This window comes from Sciurus vulgaris, assembly GCF_902686455.1.
Source record: "Sciurus vulgaris genome assembly, chromosome: 1".
Taxonomy (NCBI): Eukaryota; Metazoa; Chordata; class Mammalia; order Rodentia; family Sciuridae; genus Sciurus; species Sciurus vulgaris.
Window position 1 is genome coordinate 121,697,232 of NC_136461.1, and position 24,653 is coordinate 121,721,884.

Genomic DNA, 24,653 nt, shown 5'->3' on the forward strand with positions numbered 1-24,653 from the left:
GTGTTCTATTGATGTCTTTTAAAAAATAATATTTTAAACCAGCTTCATTTTCTTCTGGGAAGCATGAGATACAACATCAGAAGTTCAGTCTCTGTTTGCAGGCAGAGGGACTGTCTTGCCTTACCAGTACTTCCCACTAGAGGGCGCTGGCTGAGATTTCAAATTTTAATGATATTTTCAAAAACTGGGAAATCTGTCTGTTCCTTTGAAACAGTATTTTAATTTTATAGACCTGTTGTCACAATCTAGCTCTTCTGAAAATCCATTAAGAGGAATTAATATAACATTTATTTCACTAAGGAGGCTGAGACATGAGGATCACAAGTTCAAAGTCAGCCTAGGCAATTTAGTGAGACTCTGTCTGGGAAAAAAGAAAAAAGAAAAAAACAATATGCATGTGTGTGTGTGTGTGTGTGTGTGTGTGTGTGTGTGTGTGTGTGTGTGTGTGTAGGATATATAAAGGAGCTGAGAATGAAGCACGAGAAAAAAAAATTACACTTGTTTTACAGGAGAATAAGAACTGAGTGCTATGGAGGGAGTTACATTTTCATAAATCATAATATTCATAGGAAAGAATGGTTATGAGCTCAAAGGCTACCTTAAAAATTCCTGTGCACTGGATTCATCCCAGGTTTGCTTTTCTGGAATGTCTAAAGAACTCTTGCTTCCAGTGACTCTTTATCTCTTTCTTTCTTCACACCAGGGCATTAGGACACTAGAAATTTGACTTAATAAGCCCACTGGAAGAAGAATAAGCAAGTTCAAAAATGAGAGTGTTCAGAAATGATTCCTCAACTTACCTATAGGGTGAGGAGAAACTCACCTTGTTCATCAGCTTCTTCATCCTTTATAACCAAGTTATTATTTTTTTCTTTCATGTCCCTCTGCAGGGCACTGCCTCTTCAGTATTTCAGCTGACCTCTTAGTTATCTGACTTTGGAAGTTTTTCCTCCAAATGCCCTTACACAAAGGCAATAGCTCGTATCTGCATCCTTATGTTTAATGCTTGCCATTATTTGGTTCCACTATGTCTATTGGCATTGATCTATCTCTGCTTCCAACGTGTACCTATGCTGTTCCAGCAAGCTGGTCATTTCAATTCTATCCAATATCGTTTATAGCTTGCACACAGGGTATAGTCATTATGTTGGGTGGTGGTGAATACAGAGGGAATTAAAGCAATGAATAAAAGTCATAGATCTTGTCCTTAAGTAGTATGCCATGTAGTGAGGAAACCAAATAATTATGTATGCTATAGTCAGAATAAAATGAGCTGTGATTAATTTTAGCTGATGATACCAGGGGAAGCTTCATAGAACAAGTACCTTTTGAGGTGGGCATTGGAGGACCTGTATGTGGACAGGGGTAGGGACACACATTCTGGTCAAGGCACTTTGTTATGCATAGGCATGGGACTATGAACCTACAAGAAGTCCCCAGTCCACCCCACAGACCCAGGGATCTACCCTACTTCCATGCTTCCCTCTGCCTTCCTCTGTGGCCCAGCTTCAGCCTCGCCTCCTCCACTAGCTCTTCTGACTCTTGTAGTTCATGTCACTACTTGCAGCTGTAGTTCAGGACTTGGTTGTAGTGTCTGTGTGGAATGTATCTCTTCAGCTGGACTAAGGCAAGACATCATGTTCATTTTTGGGCCTTGACACCCTATCAATGGTAGTCAGGGCTAGAAAGTTCTATGGATTCATTCACTGGGATGGAAAACCTTATTCTACCTAAGTCAGCTTATTTTTGCTGCCCAGCCCAATATTGTTGATGGGGGATTTAGTTAGGCTTGCTGATACAAAAGGCAAACCATCCTCTCACGATCACCTAACTGTCCTGCTCAGCTGTGTGTGATTCCTCCTCAAGGCTAGTCAGTTGGCCATGTGTTTGTGGGGATCCTGGAGCATGGCACTCAGCTTCAATTGGAACCCCCTGCCCCTCTGAGTTGAGTATAAAGAACTGGGCTAAATCCAGTTTCATCATCTGCACCATTACTCTTAAGTTTCCTCCAGTGAATGAGTGCTTCCTTCAAAGTTTCTTGTTGGCATGACTGGTTTACAACCAGTTCCCCAAAGAGCAAGAAACATAGCTGATTAATTTCTGTTGGAGAGTAGAGGTACCGAGTGTGGAGTGTGGCATCTTCTTGCTGAAACTGCTTGGAGTGACACAGAAGGAAAACTTGTCCAGAAAGAAAATCCTACGAGACTTTTGAAATAGAGCCCAAAGAAAAGTGCTCCAACATTCTAGTTTCTACAGAAGGAGCATTTTCTAACACTCCATTTGGACAGTGTGTCTTCATGACTGACAGCCAAAACTCTGACAGCTTTCCACGCAACATTCTCATCTATATTTGGGCTGTTTGAGCCAGTTGTGCTCTGCACGTAGGTTCCCAAGAAAAGGAGCAAGTGGGGATAATACCATGCCATGCACTTGAGGGCATCTGTCCCGAGGAAAGAGTATCTTTTTCTAATTTGCTCAAGATATTTAGGAACTGGTGGAGGTCATGCACCAGGGTTCTTCACATATACAGAGTGTGAGCAGAGCATTCTAGCTGGTGTGCTATGGCATGTTACAGGTGTGCAAAATATTGATCCCTTCTCCCACAGCAGCTGCACGGGACTATTATCTCTAGTTGAGAGAATCTTCCAGTCATGTGCAGGAGCAACCTTGATTGTTTACCATGGAGTGCCATAAGAAAATATTATTTTCTGCATGTGCCATGATGTGAAGAAGATTGGGAAGCACTGTACTTGGAAAACTGCGTTGTCATTCATCCAGATGGGAGCCAGTCAAAAAGGGCGAGTCTGTTGGTACAAACTATGCTCAGCAACAGAGTTTCCTGCTTTGCTTACTTGTTGGGAGGTGATGATTTGCAATCTCCCAGTAAGAGTTGTGTAGAGAAGGTCCAGATCTAGGGCACCTGCCTCGATGAGAAATTGTAACTCAGTTTCCAAAGGGAGAACACCACCTTCCAGCTAGATCACAATTTCATAGGCTGAAGTTCCCTGGGAGGTCTGCTGTCCTGTGTGCTGGTTTTCCCCATCTGTGCATGAGAGGGAAATGTGAAATTATGTTAACTGAAAGGTGTGGCTGGAGAACTTCAGTCCCATGTGGTACTTAGAATTCAGCAAATGGCACAGGAGGTGGGGTGTCTTAGATTTCCCCAGTGCTGCAGAAATCTGGGGTAGCAGGGCCTTGTCTTTGCCAAGTTCTTTGCCTCTTCTCCAGCCACTCCATCTGGGACCCCCTGGGGACCTTCTTAGTTCAGAAAAGTGCAGTAAGAGGGAATGGGGAAAATTGGCATTGATTTTGACTATGGGCTTGAGACAACATCCAGGCTCAAGCTAGCTGCATTCTTTGTTCCTAGTTGAGTCCAAGTTCTTTCTGTACCCCAATAATTCTACTTTTAGCTGTACATAGTGAAAAGCCACTGCTGTCATCTAGTTATCACTAGTGTCTCTTGAGTGCTAGTTACTTAGAATGGTGCAAACAACCTTCCCATGGGCTTGAGAAGTTATGGTTTTCAATTACATACTGATGGATGGGGACACTAAAATGGCTGCAACAAAGAGGAAAAGAGAAATCAAACATCAGAAAGGATTTACCTTATCATGGTACTGCACTGTGGAATAAATCGTGTTCACTGGCTCTTCCTTGGAGGGAAGTTCCTGGAAAACATCAATCATCCCCCCAGTGAATTCTCTATGAATCTTATTTCCTAATTCTGCCTCACCAGTCACCCTTCTCTGGTCCCACTTTTACTAGGTAGCCTCTTCCCCTGGCCTTAGATATGGTTCCCTTCAACTTCGGAGAAGATCTGGATCAGGTGGGAATGAGGGGAGTGGGTGGTAATTAGGGAGGGCTTTGGGGCAAAAATCTGCAGGAGTTAAGAGGAGGGAGTTGCATGGTTCAGACAGACTGAGTCTGGCTTAGTCGGGGTCTTAGTTTTTCATCAGCTCTATGGATCCAGCAGCCCTATCAGTCCAAGCACAGTGCTAGGGTGACTGGGAAGACTTCAGTTTCCCCTTCACTCTTTTCAGATTTCAGGGCAGCAGGCTGGTGGAAACACAGAAGACGGTGATCCAGGTTGGGGGTGAAGGAGGAACAGGCAGGTAAGAGAGAGGTAAGAAACAGAGTGAGTCAGAGTCTGAAGAAAGTAACCTGCTGCTGCTAGACCAGGCAGTATAGTTGAAGGGGCCCTCAGTTCTGTACCCTTGGAGACACCCTAGCAACTGGTTTGCCATATCAATGTCTTATAGCAGCCCTCCCTTCACACTAGAGGCTCCTTGTTTGGCCCCTCTAGGGGGTGCTACTTAGTCACGACTCTCATCTAACTCAGGGCCAGTCCTGCATGCAGATGCTCATGACCTCAAACCATGGTCTTCTACAGGATGTCCTCACAGAGAAACTCATGCTATCTTTTCCCTGACATAGTGTTTCCTGATTGAACCCTTCAGACTTGCCATGGCTGCTTTCCAGGCAACAGCAAGCTAAGGGCAATGGTGCCTATATCCTGGTGGTGGTGATGGTGGGATGTCCATGATAGCATCAGCTCACCTTGGACTGGGGGATTTCATCGTAGATTCTGGCCTCTGCTGGTTGGGTGTCTCTTGAAACTGTGATGTATGTGTATATTGTTTTCTTCGAGACAGCATCTGAGTCACATAAAAACAGAATGGTGGATGAGTTTTTAGAGATTATCTAGTCCATGTTCTTTTTTATGATGAAGAAATAAAGCCATAAGAGGTTAAATGGCTTCATCCTATTTAGATGGACTTTAGGATCCTGGGACAGTCTTCCCTTTTTCCAAAACTTGCATGTGGAATAGGAGGCATGTGGCTTCTCGCCCAGAGTTCAGTGTGGTCTCTTTTCTACTCTAGAGTATATCTTAGGCTAAAAAGGATCTCTTCAATCCCTGCGTGGGCAGCCAAAGGTAGCTCTTCCACCCAGAGTTTTCCTTAGTGTCCTTGTACTTAGCAGGGATGTCCTTGCATGGCTAGTTGACTTTCCATGTCGGGGTCTTATTTCTTTAGCGTTATTAACTCTCTCTAGTTGTACACTGTGTTGCATTATTCTGGTACATACCTTACTGTAACCACCTTGATGTTATGCACATAGTAAATGCTCCACAAACGTTTCTTGCTTGCTCGATTGGTTCACAGAGTTAAGAAACATTTATTAAGCTCCTCCTATGTGCCAGGTTCCCAGAAAAGCAAACACAGGAGAAATAAGTACCTACTTTTAGTCATTTAAGTGCTAGAAGGGATATTCATCCCAGTGAACTCCTTTTCTTTGTTACTAACAGGACATTTTAGAACCAGGTTGAAAAGAGAGAGCCAGAATTTGGGGTTGTCCTATTCCAGGGCACTAGCATATCCACAAATAATGGGTCTGAGTTGAGCAGTATCATAGCTCCAGCATTTCAGAATTTGGTCCAGTCTCAGCTCCTGCCCCAGATTTGGTGAGGTACCCAGACTGAGTGCTGTCTCATATCTCACTTGTAAATGTGAAAAATAGCCCTTCTCGCCATTTTATTTCTTAGTCATTTACAAAGGCATGTGGTCATTGACTTTGGGGGGCCATTTGCATGAGTGCTGATACAAATTAAAACCCCAGTTAACCTCATCACATGTCACCCCATGAATGTTAATGATGGAAGGAATACCTGTAGTATACTGTCACTTCTGGACTGAAAAACTGGGGAAGAAAATTTACTTTGCATACATCAAAAAAACTTAAAGCCAGTGTGCAGAGTTTCATTGTTGACCTCAGCAGATGAAGTGAGCTGATAGTGTTAATTCAGATTTAAGAAATTATCTGAATCTTTGTGTAGATTTACAGTCTACATGCTATATAAACTATATCAGATAGCTTTTACAGTACCACGTGTGTACATAGGCACCCTTCCAACCCCTTCTATATCCATTTGTTACTGAATTTTCTAAACTGGCATTGTAACATTACAACAATGTTTTGTTGCACCAATTTTATAAACTTTTACAGTGCAATACGTGTTATTTTTCTGAGGCAAACCAAAGGTATATTTCTCAAGGTTCTTGCTGCTTTCTTTAGCAGCATTCGATGGTGGATCTTTTATATACATTTGTAATAGATAAAAATAAGCCAGATTGCAAATTCTTTTTAAAATCTTAAACCATGTACCAAGTTTTTGGTTGAAATTGTGTAGGATAAGTTAAACTTAAATTGCATTCTATTAACCAATGTGAGTGTATTTCTGTAAGCATAGTTATGTTGAAATAAAGTTTTAAAAAGCATAAAAAAAAAAGAAAAGAAAAATAGCCCTTCTCTTTCCCTAAGAGGCTGTAAGGGATTGAAGACAGATATCTCTTGAGGGACCTTGCAGATCACCTATGACCTGAGCAGGCTGTGATTTCTTCCTTTTACGAGGTTATTTAAGACATGATGCATGTCACAATCTCCCTTCCCTTAGAGTGCCTCCTCTGTACCACACCTTCAAATGCCCATCAATTATAACTATAGTAGCTGACATTAACTGAGTATTTACTATGTACCAGACCAAGCATTTCATACGTTCCACTTAATAAGTATATGCAGCAAGCCCTATTATTATTATGAATATTTTACAACTGAGAAAACTGAAGCTTACAGTGATAAAATAACTGGTAACTGATATATGATCAAGCTGAGACTTTACCCCCAGACTGCAAAACAGATACTTAGTTTTAATCACTCTGCTGTGAACTCCCATCCCTCTCAATTGTTATTCAGGGAACATATGGTTGAGAACATACCAGAGTTCTTAATGAAGGGTGTCAAGTAAGAACCTGAGGAAGCAGAACCAAAAGAGAGTTAGAATCATGGAAGCAGAGGTTCCATATTGTTTATTGTGATTGGTGAGAAAGGAAGATCTTGGACGGTCATGGGGTTAAGGGGCAGTGTAATCCCTCTTAGAGATTTAAGATCAGGTCTTCCTCCCTCCCTCCCTCCCTCCCTCCCTCCCTCCCTCTCTCCCTCCCTCCCTCCCTTCCTTCCTTCCTCCCTCCCTCCCTCCCTCCCCCTTCCTTTCTTCTTCTTTTTTCCTTCCTTCTTTCTTTTTTTCCTTTATCTCTCCTTTCCTTCCCCTTTCTTCTCTTTTCTCCACTCCCTTTCTTCTTGTCTGCCTGCCTGCCTTCTTTCTTACAAATTACTACATGTCCCTCATAGACTTTCCAAAGATCATTATCAAAATATGATGAAATTGGAAGTGACCCTGGAGACGGCAGCTCAAACATTTCACCAGTGAGGGTGCTGAGTCAGGTAAGTGAACATATAGTACAATGAAGTATAGCTTGTTAAAGACAATGTTAAACTCAAACCCAAGTACAAGGCTCATCAGATACTGGTGAGCCCAAGAACAGATTCTGAGGACCGCTCAGGGTAACATCGTACAGTCCTCAGGGCTATCATCCTAGGAGGTGGTGAGGTGGTGGGTGGGGATTATAGGACGTTTAGAAAAAAGGACCTCTCCACTCCACCTTAGGTAAATGACTTCAGTTTTTGGAGGAAAGAAGGTGCATCTCCACATTTTACCTTCTTGGAGAATCCTACCTTGTCTTCGTCCTCTCTTGCACAGACGGAGGAGAAACACTGAAGATGGAATGAGGACAAGCAGAAAGAGCACAGCTAGCCCGCTCAGCAGCCCAGTGTGGCGAGTATAGGAACCCGCCGTTGCAGTGTCTGGAAAAGGAAGCTGCAGTGAATCTGAACTCTGAGGAAATAAGCATGAGAATCTTGGCAGGCTGGTCCACATTCAGGGCCACTATCAAAATTGAGTGCCCTCAGCTGGGCATCGTGGTGCACACCTGTACTCCCAGTGACTCAGGAGGCTGATCCTCCTGATTACAAGTTTGAGGCCAGCCTGGGCAACAGAGAGATCCTGTCTCAAAATAAAGAATGAAAAGGGATGGGGATGTATCTCAGTGGGAGAGCACCTTTGGGTCCAATCCCTAGTAACACAAAAAGGAGGAAAGAAAGAAAGAAAGAAAGAAAGAAAGAAAGAAAGAAAGAAAGAAAGAAAGAAAGAAAGAGAAAAAAAAAATTGGGGTGCTCTCCAGGGAATACCAAAGTTCCCAGGGAAACTATACCTTCTACTATTAAAAATTAGGAATTGAATCAGGGATGCTCAGGTTTGCTCAGAACACCCTGAAATGCTTAGCATCTTGAAAAAGGCTTTGGCCAGTTCCTAGCGGGCTTACTGGGAAGAGATGTTCCCAGGGACCAGGTTCAGCATAAAGGAGGTACATTCCCCTGAGGATGAGACCAATCAGAGTGATTTCTGAGACTCATCAGAAAGAAAGAAAGAGCCAGTTACCTGCACAGAGCTGCTGGGTAGAGATGGAGTCAGAACTATTGCTAACAGGGTTCCAGGCTATGCACGTGTATGTAAGCTCTTGGTTCTGAGGAGTCTGGAAGACTTGAAGGACATTGCCTACTTCTCCCAGAGGACTCCAGCTGTATGTCACATTCTTTTCTTCTTTCTCCACAGAACATGTCAGTGTGACATTACAGGTACTATTCACAGATGTCATGAAACTCTGTGTAATTTTTGGTTTTCCAAGTCGACCTATGAGAGGAAAATACATGAACGCATGATGAGCAGGGGCTGGTTTATGCTAACTTGTGAGACTCAGTTGTTAAATTTTCAAGATGATTGTTAAACATGTATCATAAAAAATTAAATTATGACTGGGTGCTGTGGCATATGCCTATAATCCCTGTAACCCCAAGGAGTTGGGAAGCTGAGGTGGGAGGATTGCAAGTTCAAGGCTAACCTGAGAAACTTAGTGAGATCCCTGTCTCAAAATAAAAAAAAAGCCTGGGATGTAGCTTGGTGATAGAACACCCATTATTTTTTGGGGGGTACAGGGGATTGAACTTAGAGGCACTGAACCACTGAGCCACATCCCCAGCCCTATTTTGTATTTTATTAGAGACAGCGTCTCACTGAGTTAACTTAGTGCCTTGCTGTGGCTGAGGCTGGCTTTGAACTCATGATACTCCTGCCTCAGTCTCCTGAGTTGCTGGGATTACAGGTGTGTGCCACTACATATATATTTTAATATACATATATATTTTAAAGGACAACTAAAATGTTCTTTGATAGGTGAAGGATAATTTTAAGTATTTTTTGTTTTGTTTTGTTTTGTTTTTTTGTACCTGGGATTGAACTACTCAGGGGCACTCAACCACTGAGTCACATTCCGAGCCCTATTTTGTATTTTATTTAGAGACAGGATCTCATCAAGTTGTTTATTGCCTAGCTTTTGATGAGACTGTCTTTGAATTCACCATCCTCCTGCTTCAACCTCCCAAGCTGCTGGTATTGTAGCTGAGCACCACCATGCCTGGCTAATTTTAAGCTTTTAATAACCACATTAAAATAGTGAAAATAAATAGGTAAAATTAATTTTAATAATGTATTTTATCTAAACTACTATCCAAAATATTATTTCCACTTGTAATCAATGTGAAAAATTTTAATGAGATTTTCATACTCTCTTTTTGGTGCCAACACTTCAATATCTGTTGTGTATTTTACATTTACAGCCATCTCAATTTGGACTTATCACATTTCAGCTGCTTAAGAACTACATGTGGCTGGTGGTTACCATATTGGACAAGGTGAGTGTAGATCACTGCTTCTCAAACTTTAGCTACATAGGAATAATCCAGACAAAATATGAAACAGATTCCTCTTTACCACCAAATGTTGGGAGTGAGATCTGAGAATTTGCATTTTCAAAAAGCTTCCAGGTGATATTGCTAGGTCAGAGACTATATTGAATAATATTGTGTAGCACATTATGTCAATTATAATGATAATAAATAGTTCTAATATTTTACCTTTAAAAAGAACTTTGAATATTGTGTGCATGAATGAATATGTAACAATAAATCCCATCATTGTGTACAACTATAAGGCATCAACAAAAATGTGGAAAAACATTAAAAAATAAAAAATAAAAAAAATTATTAGAGGGGCTGGGGATATAGCTCAGTTGGTAGAGTGCTTGCCTTGCAAGCACAAGGCCCTGGGTTCAAATCCCCAGCACCGAAAAAAAAAAAAAAAAAAAAATCATTAGAGAAATTCAAGTTAAATGAAATATCACTACATACCCATTAGAATGGTCAAAATGAAAAAAAATAATGATACCACCAAATGCTGGTGAGGATGTGGAGAATTTGGACATTCCCAATGGATATGCATAAAATGTAAAAATGGTTTGGCAGTTTCTATTAAAATTAAAAACGGACATAGTATCTAATTTCATTCTTAGGCATTTAATCCACAGAAATGAAAATTTATCTCATAATAAAACTTGTATACAAATTGTCATAACAGATTTATTCATAATAATCCCCAAGTGAAAACAATTAAAACATCCTTTGGTAGATAAAGGGTTAAATGAACTACCATATTTGCACCATGGAGTACTATTCAACAATTAAAAAGCATAAATTATTGATATATGCAATAGTTTAGATGAATCTCAAAGAAATTATGCTGAAAGAAAAAAAAAAGTCTCAAAAGGATATATTCACATTGCATGAGTCCATCTACGAAATATCTGTGGAGTAACATAAATATAGTATGAGCAAATTAGCCATTTCTAGGGGTTAATAGTTTAGGAGGGAGGAAAAGGGAGGTTATGGGTTGTCCATGAAGTTAAAGTGTGAGGGAATCCTGGGATGGCTCATTTAGATATTTTGACTGTGGTAGTGTTTACATGAAGTTACATGTGATGGTGATGATGACTTACAATACTGGGAATTAAACCTAGGACTTTGCACATGCTAAGCAAGTGCTCTATCACTGAGCTATGTCCCCAGAACTATTACTTTTTATTTCAAGACTGGGTCTAACTTGCCCAGGCTGGCTTCCAACTTGGGATTTACCTGTCTCAGCCTCCAGAGTAACTGGAATTACTGGAGTGCATGACAAGGCCCAGTCAGGTATCCTTTAGACAGCAAAACAAAAATAAGAATCAAGCCCACCGTCCTCCCACAACTTACGGTAGACCTGAAGGTGATAGCGTTTGGTGGTGGTGGAGATGGTGTTGGTCTCTGTGTTGATGTCTGCTCGGTAGACTCCTGCATCTTCCATCCTCAGATCACTAATGACCAGGTTGTAGTTCTGATCTGTGACTTTTATTCGTTCATAGTAATTTCTGTGGGTTACAGTAACCATGGGTGGTGTTCCTGGGTCTCCTGGCTTTACAAAAGCAACGGATGTTTTAGAAGTCCACGCAATGCTGGTGAGTTGCTGTGATTCTTGAATATTTAAGGGGAAAGTAGCCCGCTCCCCCAGAATTCCATTCACCACAATCAAGGTTGCATCATTTCCAGCTTCTTCTAGCCCTGAGGACAAACAGAAAACTGTGACCATCTGACTCTTGGCACCATATAGTTTCTTGTTTTCTCAACTTCACATATTCCTGAGGAGCTTCCAGGGATCAACCCGTTTCTTGATGATGTCTTTAGCACTTTATTCTAGTATATTTAATATGTTATGACTACTAGATTTTCTTAAGTATTCTCATTTAAAATTAAGCTTCTCAGTGAATTTGGAGAGATCTATTTTATTAAAATCTATTTACCTAGTAAACAGATTCTGAAAGCTAGAAGGCAATTTGAGAGATGAAGACCACAAAACTCCCTGAGATCCAGAATACCAAGTGTACTTTTTCAAGATCATATTGCCAATTAGTGGAAGAGCTTGGGAGAAGACCTAGAGTATCTGGGCTGATGGACTCTTGGGTCACTGCTTTTTCTTTTACTGTGGTCTTTGCCAAAAGCAGATCACAGTTTTTGCTTCTATTCATGGAAGATACAGGCAGAGAGTCCTTCAGAGCCTCTGAAGAAATTATTCCCCCAGTTGATGATTTTTCTTGGGGTGTCTTTTTGGTTCGCTTCTATATCCACAGTCTCTAGAAGAGTACCTGATGCATAGAGGGTGCTTAGAAAATATTTGTGGAATGAATTCGACACAGAAACTCATTCATGTGTTGTCTAGACTTTCTTGGACCAAATTTTGAAGTAAACAAAGATAATCTTGTCCTTCATTCATTTAAGAATGAATGCATGTCCTTATTCAGGATCAGTTTTGTTCCAGATACTATGGCAGATATTTATTAATTTGATATATGATACAAATGTTTGTTGGGCATCTACACCTTAAGCATGATACAAGGAACTGGGGATACAATGTTGAGTAAAAAGAGTTACAGTGTCTGCTTAACTTACCAATGTTGATCAGCTAACCACACAGACAAAGGGACAGATAAAAAGTATGCAATGATGTGCTTTGAAGGAGAACAGCAAGGGGACTTGATCTGTCTTAGGAATCCAGGGAACATTTCCTAGCGAAACCTAAAAGCATCTACTCTTAAATGTAACATGGAAGAAATGAAAAGTTTATTTTCTTCTCCTCTCCTCACCTTGTGAAGAGAAATTAATTGAATATATGAAATTAGAGGCTATATAATTATAATGTATTATTTTCTCACCTTTTATTATGATGTTATTCTCTGAGGTTGTTTTTTTTTTTTTTTAATTTTTTTTTGTCGTGCTGGGAATCATTTATTTTTGTGGTGCAGGGCCTGTGCACACTAGTGCTCTTTCACTGAGCTACATTCCCAGCCCTCAAAGTACTTCACAACTGATAAGACAGCACAAACCAACCAAGAAGGGTGTCAACCATAAGCAACTAGTTGGGTTGTTCTGATATATACTGCTTACATATAAGCTCCAAAGTCCAGGATGTGTTTTCCCCATAAGTGGGTTCAGGCTGATCCTAAAGTTTATGTAGGACTTGGCATACAGAGGGCAAGAATAGGGCTATTGAGAATACAAGTCATTTGGAAGTGTCACAGAAATAAGGGGCTTTCTTAACCTGATGGTGCAGTCACTATGGTTACCCTCGCCCTTCAGCTCAGTAAGTACTACAAAAGTCCCAGGACTGCTTATAGAAACCTCTGTCTTTTTGGGTCAAGGAAGATCTTCCCTAAGGAGAAATATCCCAGGCAAGGTCTGCTGACTTAGTCGAGACAAGAAGGATAAGCACAGAGGAGATGTTACCAGGCTCTGAGGTGGGAGAAGAGATAGAAGGGAAGTAGGGTGATTAATTTAGAAATATTTTTTTAAGTGCTAAACCATGTGCCAGATGCTGTTTTAGGGACATAGGACTAAATAGGATATCATTGCAGCCCTGAGGGGCTCACAGCTCAAAGAATAATGATGAAAAACTACAACGGTGCGTGCCAAACAGAAAGAGCAATAGGTACAAATCATTGAGGGGACAGAAATTTTGGTTAATGCTGCCTTTGGTAGTGGAAGTCATATTTTGCCAAAATCTTTGAACCTTAATTCTCCTCAGGTACACCATTCTACTGGGTTGATGAGGTCTGATAGTGGGGCACTTGGAGTGTCCCTGTCTGAATCCTTGGATGACCCAGTTATTGGCATGGGATCTGCACGGTTGCATAGAGCCTGAGCCTAGAAGGACCCTGAACTTGGTTTATTGCAGCTATTCTACCTCAAAATTCCTAACATTATTTGCACAAAGGGCCTTGTGTTTTCATTTTGCATTGGATCCCATGAGTTTCAGAGCCAATCAAGGTTTTATAAAAATCAGGCCCAAGTGTCTGTCCTTCCACTCTGTTAGGTAAAACAAAATGAACAAGACCTAAGACTTGTAGTTCTTGTGGGTTCTCAAACCCAAGCACTGGGGAGGCAGTTTGCTAAGACTGAGAGCTTCTTAGCATTGGGGCAGTTGTGAAGCCACAGTGGTGGTGGGTGGTACAGTTTTAAGAGTGTGTCTCCTCTCAGTAGCAAGTCATTCAGGAAGTGATGCTGGGTTATCAAAGGGCAATCAGTTGTGGGGGTGGAGGGTAGGCCAAGCTGGAGGAAGTCCTGCTGCTCTTTCTGGTGTTGTTGATGACAAGCCCTTGCTTGGTGAGAAAAGGCAGAGTCCACAGTCATATGATAAAGATTCTGCCACCTTTAAACACTCCCAATTGTGTTCTAAGGAAAGTAGCTGCAAAACCATAGCATGTAGTGGAAAGACAGGGAGGCAGAAGATGTAGGTGCCAGTACTTCTATTTATGAACTGGGTGACCTTAATAAAGTGACAAAACTTTTCTGAGTCTATTTCTTTAGCCAGGATGAAAGTTATAACTATAATATTGGTGCTATCTCAAGAATAAATAAATGGGATAGATTCAAACTAAAAAGTTTTTTTCTCAGCACAGGAAACAATCAACAATATGAAAAGAGAGCCTACAGAGTGGGAAAAAATCTTTTCCACACACACTTCAGACAGAGCACTCATCTCCAAAATTTATAAAGAACTTAAAAAAACTTTACACCCAAAATACAAAGAACCCAATTAATAAATGGGCTAAGGAAATGGGCAGACACTTCACAGAAGAAGATATATGGGTGATCAACAAATATATGAAAAAGTGCTCATCATCCCTGGTAATTAGAGAAATGCAAATTAAAACCACCCTAAGATTTCATCTAACTCCAATTAGAATGGCTATTATCAAGAACACAAGCAATAATAAGTGTTGGCGTGGATGTGGGTAAAAAGGCACACTCATTCACTGCTGGTGGAGTTGCAAATTGGTGCAGCCACTCTGGAAAGCAGTTTGGAGATTCCTCAGAAAGCTTGGAATGGACCCACCATTTGACCCAGCTATCCCACTCCTTGGTTTATACCCAGAGGACTTAAAATCAGCATACTACAGTGATGCAGTCACATCAATGTTCATAGCAGCTCAATTCACAGTTGCTAGATTGTGGAACCAACCTGGATGCCCTTCAATTGATGAATGGATAAAGAAACTGTGGTGTATATGTACACAATGGAATATTACTCAGCCATAAAGAACAATAAAATTATGGCATTTGCTGATAAATGGATGAAGTTGGAAAATATCATGCTTAGTGAAATAAGCCAAGCCCCAAAAACCAAAGGTTGAATGTTTTCTCTGATAAGTGCATGACAATATATAACGCTGGCGGGTAGCGGGGTGGGCGAGAGAAGAATGAAGGAACTTTGGAGGGTGTAGAGGAAAAGGGGGTGGGAAAACAGAATGAAACAGTATTACCCTATATCTATGTATGATTACATGAATGGAAAAACAGAATGAAACAGTATTACCCTATATCTATGAATATATCATGAATGGTGTGAATATACATTGTGTTCAATGAATCAAAATAAAAAATATTAAAAAAAAATATTGATGCTATCTACTTAGCAGCAAATGGTGACATGCTTTGTTAACCATCAAGGCAAAATTGGCGTTGGTTATATGGAGGATTGGTAAGGATCAATTGTACCTGCCCTTTTGGGCTTCCATAGGCCATCCCTATGGTGTCCTTGGTGATGCCACGGTCATAGGAGCCCTTTTAAAGTCTTTTATTTATTTTTTTTTAAACCTAGGGGCACTATATCACTGAGATACATCCCTAGTCCTTTCAATTTTTTATTCTGAAACAAGCCTTGCTAAGTTGCTGAGGCTGGTCTCTAATTTGTGCTCCTCCTGCCTTAGTCTCTCGAATTGCTGGTATTACAGGCATGCAGTACCATGGCTGGCTCCTTTAAAAGACATTCTTAAGGAATAATTCAAGTAAAGCTTGGAGGGGTGATTTTAGGTACTCTTTTTTATATTTTGGTACTGGGGATTGTATTCACGGGTGTTTTATCACTAAGCTGATCCCCAACCCTTTCTACTTTGAGATAGGATCTTCCTAAATTGCCCAAGTTGGCTTTGAACGTGTGAACTTCCTGTTTCACTCTTCCAAATTGACACAGTCATGTGTCACCCAGTTTTTAGGTACTCTTGGTGGACTTCATTCTGCTCTCAAAATACTTCAAGTTTTAAAAGAATTTCCATATTGATCAATTTCAATATTTGTCTAGGTGCTAAAGGGATCCAAACATTAATTTATTACTGGACGGCAACTTAGCAAAACCCAATTTCAGAGAGAACTTGTAGCACAAAAATGTCTTGAGAGAGGAGTAGGGAGTGTGGCTCAGTGGTAGAGCAGTTGCTCAACAAGGCCCTGGGTCCCATCCCCTGCCCTCTGCACACTTACAAAAATGTGTTGAGGACTTACCATAAAATGTACGATGCTAATCTATGACAAAGACGGGTTCTCTGCCCTTCTTTTTGAAATTTAATATCTTGTTATGCAAATAAGACAAGGTGAACGTAACTCTTATTTGCATTATAAGATGGTAAGTGATAAATTTATTTTAATTTTAATTTAATGGAAAAGGCAGGTAATTTCAGTAGGAATTCAAAGGGAGAGATCATGTTGAGCTGTACTGGTTAAAGAAAACTTCCAGAGGCAGAAGAACTTGAGAAGGGAAAATAGAATTTTATTAGATGGAAGAGAAAGGAATGGGATCTCAGGTTCACAGGTTCTGAGTAAAAGTTTAGAAGCAGAACTTTTGATGCCAGTTGACTGAGTATAGATTTGCATAACAGCAGAGAGAGGTAAGGCTGGAGATACAAATTAGGGTTAGATCTGGCACAGCCTTGAGTCAGATCTATCCTAGAGGCAGGGGAACCTATTAAAGTTTTTGAGAATAAAAATTAATATTTTAAGGTCATTGTAATATAGTAATGATGTAAGGAAAATGAAAATAGAGAACCTGGGCTCGTGAGACCATTTAGTCTCATTTAGTATCATGTTGTGAACCAGGGAATGATAATGGGACAGAAAGGAAAGACTGGGTTTGAGAGATAGTAAAAAGCAAGACAAGAAATAAAGAGACATCTAATAGAATTCAGTTGTATTTTGAATTTCTCTACTTTGTGTCAGTGGAAAATTTGTAGTAGAAAACTAGTTTATATGGGGAATTTTATGCTGGGAAGAAGTGAAAGGAGGTAGATAAGTTTGGTGTTAGAAATATTGAATTTGAGAATGATAGTGGAGCAGCTAAAATAAGCAGTTGGAAAGATGGAAGATAAGGAGGTAGAATGGGCTTGAAGTATTGTCAGGATTGGGGAGAACTGTGGCCAAATCTGCTAGCTTTCCCCCCAACATTTGTTCTCTCCCATATCATAGTGATAGAATCCCTAAATTTTTGAAGGGCATATGGCCACCCAGAAGAAAAGACTGCATTTCCCTGGTTTCTGACTGTGGTCATGTCACTAAGTTCAGGCCAGCGGAATGATAGTAAAAGTGTTGTAAGTGCCTCCCGTGTCTGTAGGAAGAGGAGACTTTGCTTTCTTCATCTCTTCCTTGCTTCTTCAGGCTGAAATACCATACTAGCTGGATCTCAGACAGATGTTATGGATCATAAAGAGAAAACCAAGTACTGAGGATGGTGGAGCAAAAAATAGAGAAAACCTGGGTACCTGATGTCTTTGTGAACTAGTGTACCAACTCTGAACTGCCAACTCTGGCCATTTTACATAGGCAAGAAATAAACTTTCTTCTTGCTTAAGCCATTCTTATTTGCAACTTTTATTATTTTTCATCAAACTGTCACTCAGGTGGTCTGGAAATCATTTACAGTCAGGGAGTGATTAAAGGAAAGGAAAGTCATTCGGGAAGAGTAAGACTGAAGTTCTAGGCTGAATTTTGTGAGCAGGGTTCACATTTATAGAAGAGGAACTATCAAAAGAAATCAAACAGACCAGTGGCAAGAGTGACATCAATAGTGGACAATATTATGGATCCCAGGATGAAAAAGAGTCTTAAGAAGGGGATTCTTACCAATGTTTAATGATTCAGAGTGTTCTAGGGCGATGAAGATGGAAAATGGCTTCCATATATTTCTGTTAGGTTATTGAGGGCCTTCGAGAATGTAAGAAAAGTAAGACCATTCAAAGGTAGGTAGTGGAAGCTAAAGATTTTTAAAGTAGGGCTAAACCTTCTCAAGTAGAATGGTAAAGGGAAAGAACGAGTGGAAGGACAGGGTCTTCTGAGGCATCATCAGGGATGGGGATAGAAGAGAGGCTGCCTGAGGACAGGAAGGCACCATGAGTTTGATCCAGGTGGGTCTGTGTTCAGTTCAATCCCAGACATTTGTTCAGGTCATTTTTTTGACTACAAGATAGGATATAATAATGTCTGGCTCATAGAATTATTGTGAGGGCACAGAAGATGCTTAATACACAGAGTACTTCAAAAGTAAAAAAGATAAAATGGAAGACAGCTATTCTTGATGGCCTTCATCTCTTGTAATATAGGAGGTGAGACTAAGAGTGAGGATACCAAGGTCAGACTGGCTAGGAAGCAAAAAATCAGGGGTACACATTTCAAATACAGGCATATTTGAACATGGAAGTATTATCTTGAGAAAATTATTAAATTCCATTGATCCTTAGTTCCCCAATACAACCTCCTCATACACAACCCTACCACAATGTAATTATCAAGAATGCAGAATCATTGTTTCCTTCACTATTGTTTCCCCAGAAACTAGTAGATGGTTATCAAATGTTCATGAAAAAATGAATAAAAAATGAATACATTTTTTTCTTACCACTGACCAAATTACCATTGTCCAGCAATTTGAAAACAGCTCAGAAAAACTCCAAAGAAAAACAATGAGGGCAAGAAAGAACTTTTCACTGGCCTCTGGGTCTTGGTGTGAAAGGTCAAGCCTTAAACTGATTAATAAGAAGGAGCCAACTTTGACTTCTTTCTAGTCCAATATTCTATACCGTTTGTAAAGAAAATTTGTATAGCTGGGTGCAGTGGCACAAACCTGTAATCCCAGCTACTTGGGAGGCTAAGACAGAAGGATTACAAATTGGAGGCCAAGCATCAGCAACTCAGTAGCAATTTAGTGATATCCCATCTCAAAATAAACAAATAAAAAGGCTGGGGGTGTAGCTCAGCGATAGAGTGCCCCTGGGTTCACTCTGCATACCACCACCCCAAGTTTTTTTGGTATAGATCTGCAGAATGGAGACCCGCAGCCAAGTTAGTGTAAGTGTCTTGAAGTAGGGATCAAGAAACACCTATGGATCTAGTATCTACTAGCCAAATGTCCTTGAATGTCACTTAATTAAGTCTAGGGGTCCTGCCTTGAGAAGTGTCCTCTACCTGCCCCTGTGTGAGGCACAGGACTATTCATTGCGAACTCAGCTGCCTGGGTTTGAATCTCGGTTCTGTCAGGTACTGGTCATCAGCCCTAGGTGCAGTTAGTAACCTCCCTGTGCCTCAGTTACCTCAGCTTTAAAATGAAGATGACAGTAGCACCGACATTATAGAAGTGTTACGGTTAAATGAATTAATACTGGCATACTTCTTAGAACAGTGCCTGGCATGCCCTGTGTTTGTAATATAAAATTCATAAGCATGTTACGGAGATTAAAATAACCAGAAACTCAGAAAGAAAATAACTCAGAGAGAAAAAAGAAGTGTTGGGGTATTGTGAGATGTTAGAGGAGTCTTACAGTAAGCAAGGGTAGAACTGTGGAAGATTGCACAGTTGCTTGATAGACACCATTGCCTCTTGTGTTCTCTGGATCCTTCAAATAAGCATTTCTTCTTCTATTTTTGGCAGTAACTAAGTTTCCTCCCCTTTTCTTCATCCACTGCCTCCCAGAGTCAACAGTGGGGGTGGAAGTTCCCTTCATATTGTAGATCTGGAAGGGTGACCAGAGGCAGCTTAACCACATTGCAGCCAAAAGCCAAGAGTGGACTATAACTAGTCACACTAAGTTGAGACACTGAAGGCAAAGAGGAAGCAAAATGGCTGGGCAGCAGAAACTTTGCATCATTTTCAAGAATGATGGAAAGTCCTTGGTCACAAGGTTATGAGAAAAAGGACTCTCATACCATGGTATCCTATTTTCCTTTGGGATTTTTCCTTTATATTATCTTTATTGAGATTTGGGTCAACTTTAATCAGTTGCTTCAAAACCAACAAAACCAAACATACACATGCATGTACAAAATCTCAAAACAGAGATGAGGTCATGACCAACCGTTGCTTTTCCCCTGATCCCCTCTATTAGCACATACTCAAAACATTGAGTGTAACAAATGCAGTATGGTTACCTACACAGTTCCACCAATATCAGCCCTCTCAATTGATTGCTCACATTTCTTTTTTTCCTGGTTCTACATTTGTGAATCTAGTTAGCCCCAAACTTTCAGATTCACCCCTCTCTAAGGGCCTAGATAAGAAAGGTTTGATCCAGGAATACTCGAGAACCTGAATGGCCTGGCACTGACTGCCCTGCTCCTGTTCTGAAGGCACTCTCTGCCCTGTCAGTGGCCAGCTTGATCTCCAGGGCTGCTTCAGCGTACTGGACTGGCAAGATGGGCCTCTATTCTATCCCTGGAGTCTAGTGTTATTAAGCTTCTGTGTTTGAGATCTTTCTGAGGGTCCATGGTAGTCATCTGCTCAAATCTCTTTCTAGAATTGAGGTCTTGTCTTTATCTTGAAGGCTTCTTCCTGCAAGGACTTCAGACTAGTGGCAGTTTGGCTCTTGTCAGTGCCCTTCAGTAGGCCTGAATCCTGTCTCTGACCCCCAGAATGATGGTTGGGGTCTGTTTATCCCTGGACAGATATCCAGGTTGGTCCCGTCACTTCTTGGGTTTTTAAGTTTCAACTGAAAGGCTCTATGGTCTTTTGTTTGTTTTGAAGAAGCTAATAATAAATGGTCTTTGAGCAGTCTGAAGAGATGGTTATTCCCTCAGATATCCTGCCTTGCTAGTCTACCAAAATTTCTATTACTGGCACAGGGCTTGTCCACCAATCCTTCTTTGGTAGGGGAGGAGAGAAGTGCAGCTTCAACTTAAATAATCCTGTCTTTCTGGTAATAAATGAACCATTGCTCTTTGATAAATGGTAATAAATGAACCATTCATAATTGGATCAGTGTTTCATTCCACTTTAGCACAAGGATAGTGCTTGGTGGTAACGTTTAAGGACAACTGGGGTTTAAATCCTACTTCCTGTACTTTTTGGCTAAATGGCTTCTGACTTAATGTGTTTCAATGTTTTTATCTGTAAATGGGTGTAGTAATGGTATCCATCTCGTGGGTATTGTGAGGATTAAACAAAACAGTAACCATTGACTAGGTAGAGTATTGTCAGATGAGCAGTGAATGTTCCACACATGGTTTGTTATTACTATTATTGATGGGAGATAGGAGAAAGGAGCAAGGGAAAGGGTTGAAGAAGTAGATGTAAGAAGTGGGAGGAGAAAAGAGAGTGTGAGAGAGAACTTATAGAGGGAATGGGCAAGGAGCAAAAATGATGGACTCTTCCATCTTCTACTCCCAGAGGGTGATACGTGGATAGTAGGATACGTGGAGGGACAAGTCAGAGTCACAGTGTTCCCAGAGTCATGATGAGAAAGGTGTGCTCACAGCACAAGACTGTGAGTCTTGATTATTCAATGAAACCTTTCCAACATGGAGCCGTCATAGGTTCACACACTCAGACTTTCCCTATGGCAGTGATTTCAGGGGGAAATGGGGGATTTCTACCTTCATCTCTCCACATCTTCTCAGCTGCTTCACAACTGCTCTGAATTCTAGGGAAGTGTATAAAATCAGTGTGGCCTCCTAAGCCCAATACCGAATATAAAGGACCACCTCTACCAGGACAGCAGCAGGGGGGTTTTATGGCATATATTTGCACTCAGGAAAATGAAAATGTTTGTGGAATAATCTTTAAAAGGCAAACATATCCATTCAGTCAAGGTAAGTGATGTGTGAAAATACTTGTGGCTTTATTCTATAAAATACATACCACGGGGGTCCCTAATGACATGAATATCTCACCCCTTGTTTCTTTTTCAGAACAACAGCCCACATCTAAGCTCAAACTCATTCCACTTTTTTGCATGTTCATATTCCATGGACCATCCCAAACAAAAGAGTCCTGTCCAGGATCTTGGTGCAATAAATCTAAGACTCTTCCTAATAATGCATGAAAAACCAGTGTAAGCCAGATGCAGAGGTGCCTGTCTGTGATCTCAGCAACTTGGGTAGGGTGTGGGGTATGGGCTGAGGCAGGAGACTCTCAAGTTCAAAGCCAGCCTTAGCAACTTAGCAAGGCCCTAAGTAACTGAGACCCTTTCTCAAAATAAAATATAAAAATGGCTGAGGATATAGCTCAGAGGTAAAGGGCCCTGGGTTCAATCCCTGATACCAAAACAACAACAAGAATTAAAAAAAAAAACTGTGAAAAAAACAAAAATAGCATTAGTTAATATTTGTTAAGCATGTACTATATTTGGTTTCTACACCACATATTGCAAATTATTATTTTGATTTTCAACATAATCCTATTGTGTTAATAGTTCCCCAATTTTGAAGTTGAAACAACAGTTTGAGAGGTTGATTAACTTTTCCAGGATCAAAAGTAATGAGTAAGTGACTTGCTACTAGATGATTAGACACCTTTGACTTCAGTTTCAGTAGAAGAGAAATGTATATCCTAGGGCGGCCTGATATATTAGCAGGTATTACCCCTTTGAAGAATGAGGATTTGACCACTTAGTGAGGAGATCAGATGGAGCAGAAAGGGCTATAGCCTTGATTACAAGAATCAATATCCATTTCTAGTTTTACCACTTTCAAGAAGTGAAACTTCAGGTGAATTTTTTAACCTCTGAATCTTGGTTTACTCTTCTTTTTTCACATAATGAAATTAATAATTTCCATCTCACCTATTGCAGAGGTCTTAATATGAATAACATAAGAAGTAGGCATTAAAATTATAGAATACTTTTTAAATTAAGTGATATCAAATGCCACTCCATCTATCACTTCTCTGAGAGATTAAGGACAGCCCTAGATTCGATTCCTTTCGCCATCTTCTTGCATTTTCTGTCTCCTGTGCTAGGGTGATCAGCAAAGGCTGCAAATGATAGGCCTGTCTAGCGGTTGTAATTTCCATAAAATTAAAATTAAGGGAGCCACACTCTGGTCAAGGAAACCAGAGAGTGCATTGATTCTACTTTTTCACAAAGTCCTAACCCACCAGGTTTCCGTGGTTCTCACTAATGCTAGGGATTTGCTAGAGCATATTCAGAGCTGGTAAGAGATACTAGAAGTATACTTAGGAATTTCAAACATAGTCAATTTTTATAAGAACAGGCAGTTGTTTGGATCTAAGATGATTATATGTGCAGTAAAAAGTACTCTGAGGCTTTTGTTAATGTTACCTACTTTTTTTGGGTATTAATAATAACTAATATTAATTTAAGGCATAAGAGAGGAAAACAAGGCTTATAACTCAAGTTCTGCACCTCTTTTTTTTTATTTACTTGCACAGAAACGAGGCAGGTATCATCATCTTTACTCCATTTATTTTAGAGTTTTCAGAGACTAAAAAGCAGAGTACTAATCCTGCATGTGCTTTTAAAATAAAAGGAGCTTATGGAGATGAGATTTTTTTACAGTGAGAAATCATGCAACATTCTAATCTGATAGAGCAATGAAATATGATCAGGAAGATCATCTCTCTCTCAAAAACCACATAACATTCTAATGCCAAAAAGAAATTGCTTTTAATTTGCTCAAGGTTTTGGATGATCTGTCTTTTCACTGGGTTTTGTGGGTGAGTCTACACCAAATGAGGACTCTTCACAGAAGAGGGTTTTTTCTTAGATGTTTGGAGACAGCACAGACAAAACTCAGAAATATTAACTCTACAGTTGAGAAACATTTAGGTGTGAGCTTAAATCCGCCCCCCCCCCCAACTAGTTTGGTTTCTTTTGAATTCAAGTTATACTGAAACTGAGGGTGTTCTGTTGAAAAAAGATCAAAGGGACACTTTAGTTTCTTACCTAAAAGCAATTTCTACAATTTTATGGAAAAGTAGGAATAGTGGGGGTTCAGCAGGGGTCAGAACTCACAGGTTTGTAGGAAAAGGAGCAAAATCCACAGGAGGCACTGGGCCATCTTCTTCTGGGGTCTTATCTTCTGCAGACAAGAAGGACGCTCTTCTGTTTCACTTGAGTTTTCTTGTGTCTTGCTTCTTTTTATAGCCACGTTTAAAAGAGGAAGTGTGAGTTAACTGATTTAGGAGGCATTGGTGTTTGTATTACTATGCTAGTGTTCTCTGATGATAAAGCATAAACTGCCTAGCATTAATGAATTATTTATTCAACAAACATTTATTGAGTGCCTGATATGTGCCAGGCACTATTCTGGATGCTGGCAATATCAAGAGCAATAAATAATTAATTGCTTGCTTTCCATGGAGTTTATACTCTTTTTGGAGGGGTCAACAATTACATAGAAAATTTCAATAAAGTGTGATATGTGTTGCACTTGGGAGAACTACAGGGAACTGTGAGAGCAGGAACATCTAACTCAGGCTAGGGTGATTTGGAGAAGGCTTTCTAAAGGAACTGACAACCAAGTTGAGACAGACCAGCAGATGAGTTGGCATTATTAGACAAAAGATGGTAGGGTAGAGGGAAGAGGAAGAATGTCTTGACACAGGATAGCAGTTTAATAAATGGTGGAATTGATATTATATGATTATAGTTATGTAAATAAAATAATAGAATTAAGTATATATTACAACCATTAGTGTATTACATTAATATAATTGTTCTTTAGTATATCAATGATATATAATTTTAATAGTATATAATTAACTTATAAAGTATACATTAGAATATTGT

At 40.2% G+C, this 24,653-nt stretch overlaps 1 protein-coding gene and 1 long non-coding RNA gene across 2 annotated transcripts in view; one reads left to right on the plus strand and one right to left on the minus strand.

Moving 5' to 3' along the window:
* Positions 1-366: 366 nt before the first annotated feature.
* CD84 (CD84 molecule) lies at positions 367-24,005 on the minus strand. Its single transcript, XM_079108457.1, is given in 9 exon segments — positions 367-3,005; positions 3,008-3,043; positions 3,606-3,668; positions 4,558-4,655; positions 6,774-6,806; positions 7,570-7,698; positions 8,333-8,584; positions 11,035-11,379; positions 23,877-24,005. Coding segments are annotated over 9 exon segments (1,032 nt in total). The 5' UTR covers positions 23,923-24,005; the 3' UTR covers positions 367-2,975.
* Positions 7,096-24,653, plus strand: part of LOC306642981 — a 45,864-nt gene continuing 28,306 nt past the window's right edge. The window contains exons 1-3 of the long non-coding RNA XR_013758766.1: positions 7,096-7,278; positions 7,595-7,716; positions 9,568-9,642. This is a non-coding gene — a long non-coding RNA (uncharacterized lncRNA). The remainder of the gene's footprint in view (positions 7,279-7,594; positions 7,717-9,567; positions 9,643-24,653) is intronic.